The sequence below is a fragment of the Anthonomus grandis genome, chromosome 20, assembly GCF_022605725.1.
Source record: "Anthonomus grandis grandis chromosome 20, icAntGran1.3, whole genome shotgun sequence".
Taxonomy (NCBI): domain Eukaryota; kingdom Metazoa; phylum Arthropoda; class Insecta; order Coleoptera; family Curculionidae; genus Anthonomus; species Anthonomus grandis.
Window position 1 is genome coordinate 134305 of NC_065565.1, and position 6212 is coordinate 140516.

General features: G+C 32.4%; 1 protein-coding gene across 1 annotated transcript; it reads right to left on the reverse strand.

Annotated features, from left to right (window-relative positions):
• LOC126747965 (uncharacterized) lies at positions 1-2060 on the reverse strand. Its single transcript, XM_050456941.1, has 3 exons — positions 1589-2060; positions 607-880; positions 1-313 (listed from the first exon to the last, which is right to left on the reverse strand). The coding sequence occupies exons 1-3, from the start codon at positions 1829-1831 to the stop codon at positions 66-68; spliced, it is 765 nt and encodes a 254-aa protein (XP_050312898.1). The 5' UTR covers positions 1832-2060; the 3' UTR covers positions 1-65.
• Positions 2061-6212: the final 4152 nt, after the last annotated feature.

A 6212-nucleotide genomic window follows, 5' to 3' on the forward strand; every position in this document is an offset into this window, starting at 1 on the left:
TAAATGCAAAATTGTTCTTTATTTACCTTTTTTATTTAGATAGATAACAATTTTTTTTAAATCAGTCATAGTTTTTCATTAATACCGATTACATCACCTTCTTCATTTAAAATATATTCAGTAATATTTTGTGTGTCCTTTTGCTCTTCAATATGGCTTGTAAGGTTACAGTGACTTACATTAAGTGACCTTTCTTTATCCCACACTTCCAACTCCAATTTTCGGACTTCTAGTTCAAGTTTTTTTCTCTTGAGGTCCTCGAGGTATTTTGTTTCATTGGAATTTTGGACAATGATTTTTCTCTTAAGACATCCTGCAACCGAAAACAATTAATTTTAGTAAAAAGGTCAAATCAAATGATGGAAAAAGGACAGTGTAGGGAATGATAAATACACGCTTGGAAAACTTACTTGGAAAGGTTACTTTCTATGTACAAAAATAAACGAGTTTTTTGGTGGAAAAATAAAAAATATAAGTAATAATCATTTTATGAGGACAGTCTTTATCGAGGTCTTTAGCTAATGGAAATGTATTTTTGTCCAGCTGTAGCCTTCTATCCAAAGCCAGCTGGAATTGAAAATTAATTTAGGAACTATCGATAATAACCTCTTGTTAACTTTTGGGACTTCAGCGGTGGGCTTACGACATCTTCAAATGTATTTCCCACATCCTCTTTTATCTCTGTTACATCAGGTAATGTCTCAGTATTAGTCGGTAGAGTTTGGGTTACAACCTCTTCCTCCATTGAATCCGCGACCCCGATTCCTTCTATAACTGGAGAGTTTTTTCCAATTATTTCAATTACTAGCTTGTCGGTGTCACCAAGTTTCGAATCGGGGCCGCCATCTGATCCAGTTTTTTTTGCGTTATCAAGTTTGATCTAAAAAATATCTTCAATTAAAATACAAAGTATATTAGTTTTTATTTTAAATTAGAGCGTTAGCACTGCATTGTAGCGTAATAAAACAATTGCATGAATATTTTTTTAATAAAATTGCTGAGCAAGAGTAATAAAGTTCTATTTTTTTAAGTGCCTACATTGAAAAAAAACGGATGCTAATGAAATTAATACCATCATGCGATCCCTTCAAAATAAGAAAATAAAAAAATATACAAAATTGTCCAAAAATAACTTAAAAATTGTTTTTTCCCGTTTTTTTGGACCAAAAAACAATTTTTTTTTGTTTTGGGTAAAAATGGTATTATCACTTTCGTTATTTATCATGAATAAAATAAATTTTTCCTCTCTTCCTCTTAAAGCCCAATTCATAAACTTTGCGCCTTGCGTTTAGTACGTAAAGCTCATGAACTGGATCTGATTCGACTCACCCCACTTTTGAGATTTTACTCATAGGCAACGCAAAATATTAAGCCGTTTAAAAGTTATTACTTAACACGCACATACTAGATTTTTAGAAAAAAACAGACACGATTTTTTTCCTCTAAACCGACTTTTACGACGTTTTAGGACTTTGTGAGATATCTAAACCACTTATATGGTTACGGATTATTATAGTGTATCTTAATACACTATAATAATCCGTTTGTATACAAACGGATTATAATGCGGAAGTAATAAGTTACTTACCATTGTTCGGTTCCGAATATTAGGCCAAGTAGCATCACGCACGTAGGTGTAGTCTTTCTCGCATGTAATCAATCCAATAGAAACCGCATAGTCCCTAACTTCCATCCATGCGGATCTTTTTGTTTCCTTGGTCAGTGTGGTAGAAAACTGTCCAAATAGACTATCTTTCATGTCTTTAATTTTTCGGAGAAAGTTTTGTTGCTTAACTTGCTTTTCCGATCTTTTACTTCTTATTTTAGACATTATGCAAATTTAACGCCACTTAATGGAACCGCACCGCAAATTATGACATAACCTCACTAACTTGTAAACAGCTGACTAGTAAAATAATATTATTAGTCTTCACTTTTATTAGTCTAATATATATTTTTATGAAACAGAAAAAAGCATACTAATATTATTAATTTATGAGACTAATATTAATAGCTAATATTATCAGTATGGTTTATGAAACAGGTCCCTGGTCACACATTGTCGCTATTATTCTTAAGCCTATTTCCTGGCATTTCGAAATTATATTTTTGATCATTATTTTTAGCTTGATGCTGTTGACTGCTCCACTGCTAAAAGTAAAAACAATGGGTTGCTTCCATGCCCCTTAAAAGAAAAACATTAGCGTGATCAGCTAAAACTGGTCTTTTTTCGCCGTAATCCTCAAGGCCCACTATGTTATCCTCCTTCAGGCTATAGGCAATATTGCAATCCAATGCAAGCTCATCGAATACAAGAACGCAAAGTTTTTCCTCGGGTCCCATTTTTAATATTTTTTTTCTCAATGAATCAAAAATAAATTCGTTGATGCCAGGATTTAGTGGAATTTTCGATAGTAAATTCCTTAAAGTAGCAGGAGTGGGTAGGGCAAATATTTTACTCAAAAATCGGTATCCCTTTCCACTCGACTTAAAAATTGACAATGCAAAAAATTTTTCATCGACTGTGTACCTTCTAGCTCGTGTTTTTTTTTGCTGGTTGTTTACTTGGCACATAATAAATTTATATGTGGGACCATTGATATCTTTAAGGAGACTATCAAAGTTTTTAGAATTCACACATTTTTCAGCAATTGCCAACCCAACTAACAAAGTTCTCTGATTACTAACAGCTTAAAAGCTAGTTTTTATTTATAAAGGTTTTTTAAAGGTTTCGAATTGCCAATTTTACGTTATAAAAGTTTTTGATAAGGCAAATTTATCTCCGAGGGAAAAACAGCCTTTAACGATTGCTTTTAGAATATTCTTACGACTTCTTTATAAAGCTGATTAATAGCTATAATGTTACTTGCTGTAAGAATATTTATACTGCCTCCACTATAAGGACAAACGCCTCTGTAAGCAATTGTATCTTATAGTTTACTTGTAGAAGCTCCTAAATACATTTATACAAGCTTAATAAAGAATGTAGGTGTTGTTTTATAAGTATTACTTTAGATTACATGTATAAGTTTAAAAGGTTATTTAAAAAACCTTTACAAGGCAAGTATTCCTTAAAAAAGTTGCAAGACTTAAAAGCGTTTCGTAAAGAGTATTTAAAACACAAAATAGTGTTTTAGGTACTGTTAGGGCATTTTAAAAAGCAGGTTTATTAAAGTTGCAAGAAAGTAATAAGATTTTTATGGTTTTTTTTGCATCTACCAGTGTTTTTAAAAATTATTATGATGTAACTCCAAATTTACAATCAAAGGAGCTGCTAGAGGAAGTACCTCCCAATACTAGGTATCATTTTCCATATGCTGAAAATGTATTACCAGAAAGTGATGAAGATCAGCATGACGAAGAAACAAAAAATAACTGGATTAATGAACTAATAACTCAGTGCGAGGAGGAGCAAGATGATCAAGGTATTACTGAAGTAGAAAACAATGTTACCTTATACAGTCAACTACGCAAATGGGCAGTTTCTTTTAATATTTGCCATGCAGCTCTAAAAGATATGCTTATTATTTTAAATGAACGGTTATCAAGCCCTTTCCCACGTGATCCCAGAACATTGCTAAGAACTCCAGCTATTATACATACAACTAAGCTTAAGAACGGGGAATACTGGCAAATTCTAAACCAAATTTTGTCAGAAAAAATACCTGTTCTCTTCCGACATCGATTCCGCCTCAATAAATATTAATATTGATGGATTACCAGTTTTTAAAAGTTTAAGACAAGAGTTCTGGCCAATACTTTGTAACATAACCGAACTACCAAATATAAAGCCCATGATCATTGGCATCTTTTGTGGAATAGGCAAACCCACAGAGTTGGATATATTTTTAAAAGAATTTGTCGACGAGGCAAAGGTTCTAATTGCTGATGGTCTCGTGATTTCAAATAATACCTCTAATAGAAAAATTGAAATAAAATTAAGAAGTTTTATTTGTGACTCTCCAGCAAGAGCACTGATCAAAGGTTAGTAAATATTTATACATTGTTTTTTTATACAAAAATTTAAAAAATCTATATAATTAGGTATTTACTAATAAAAAATATAATTAATTAAATTTATAATTAAAATAATTTTGTTTTTAGGTGTAGTAAATTTTAATGGGAAAAATGGCTGTCTCAAATGTTCCACAGTAGGAGAATATTCTCATGATTCCCACACTGTTTGTTTTCCAAGATCTGGATGTGAAAAAAGAACTGATAAAGGTTTTCGACTTAAGTTATGTTAATGTTAGTTATAAAATGCCATTAGAAATACACAGGGCTATAAGAGGCCTTGACGTACTTCCGTATTGGAAAGGCAGCGAGTATCACAATTTTCTGCATTATGTAAGCATAGTAGTTTTAAAAGAAGTTTTAGAATGTAATGTATGTATCGATGTCTAGGGTTATGATAATAAAAGTTCCTGTTATCAATTAAATAAGGTTTAATAATAAAGTCAAAAGTTATACGGATTTTACAAACAGCAGCACAAACAGTCTAACAAAGATTCACAGCCAAACCAACATGAACAATATTTTTTTATTATTATCGATTATTTTAAATAAACATCTAAGAAAGAATACTTCTATACTCACGTCTTGAGTAAAACCTCTTAAATTTATTCGTCTTACATCTTAAATAAATCATAACACCAAAACCCCGTCTAGATTATGATTTCAAGACAGATTAAAGCACTCCCGATAATAAATCAAGCGTCTCTTGATTTTCCGTCTTTTCGGGAAAAGCTTTTAATTATTAAACGTCGTTTCGTCATTATCGTCGTAATATTTTTTATAAATGTCCCGCCGCGCAACTTTCGCTACTCAAATCTAAACAGAGACTAAAAACCCCCGATTTTGCTCTTACTTATCAACATTCCGCCTTCGAACTCGAATACCTAAAACTACCGCAAAGAAGTCACGTCGGTCGTTTCTTAAAAACGCTTCGATTGCTTTACATGTTATTGCCTTTGGCGGCTTGCCGCGACGATTATTATTAGGAATGCTTCGCCGTTTGTTTTTATTTGTTACATTTGGCGGTCTCGTTTGTAAATAATATAAGAGATATTTCTGTGCTCATAGGGTAAAAGAGCTTAAGTCTTAATTCACTTAACTGAGATATTTGCAATTTTGAATTTGGCAACATTTTTATCATCATTTTTTTTTATCATTTGTGTAAGAATAAGCACATAATTTTCTCAGATAACTTAAAATATTACTCTCTACATACTTAATAATAAAAATTCTGTAAAAGTTATGTTAAAAGTGGTTTTTGACTGACTTAAGCGCTAATGTCCGGAGTATTTTTTAAACTTAAGCACTTTTGCTCATAAACTAAATTAAAAGACTTATATCAACTTTTAAACTTTATTTAAAGTTTTTTTTTTAAACATATCAAAATAACGTAAAGAGTTCTCCTAACATCCTAAAACCTCCTAATAATATATTCTGCGACGCAATATTAAGATGAAATATATGAAAATTGACCAATACACTACTCATCTTCTTCAGAACCATCAGACCCATTTTTTTGTGCTGAAGAGGTGGGTAGGTTTTTGTAATAATCATGAATGCTGTGTATTGGGGTTGAGGTACTAAATCCGGGTTATTTTGCCGCCTTCGTAGATAAGAAATACTTTTAAAAGGTTCATCTATGTCAACAGAGGTTTTATATTGCATTACGCCAATCTGATCTTTTGTCAATCTCAACCACTGAACATCGTGCCATATAAACTTTTCGTTTTCAGAATTTCGGGTTTTAACTTGAAGCTTTTGATTGTAAAGGGCCTTAAAATCATAAAAATCTGCTTGCAGCATCTCAGTGACTAAAAATGTTCCCTTCTTCCCGACAGAACGGATTAGCTGAGCCCAATCACGTGGGTGGTGAATTCTCATATCCGTCCTTTTTTTTTTCTTTTCAATCATAGCATGTGCGGTGTCACATTCCATATGGGAGTGTCCACTTAGCATAAATTTATGGTCAATTACTTTAAGAGAGGGGTGCTGCTGCAGAACTGAGAAACACATAGCAGCTATGTGCGAATTTCGGTTTTGCCCTGTACATGTATCTGAATACATGACAACATGGGAAATATGTTCAGGCAAAGCCATAAAATATTTATATAAACAGGAACCTATCTGATTTGCCCCTCGGTCAGCTATGGTTTCGTCCCACAAAAAATTGTGTGCAATACTTTCTGCCCCTTCGTAAA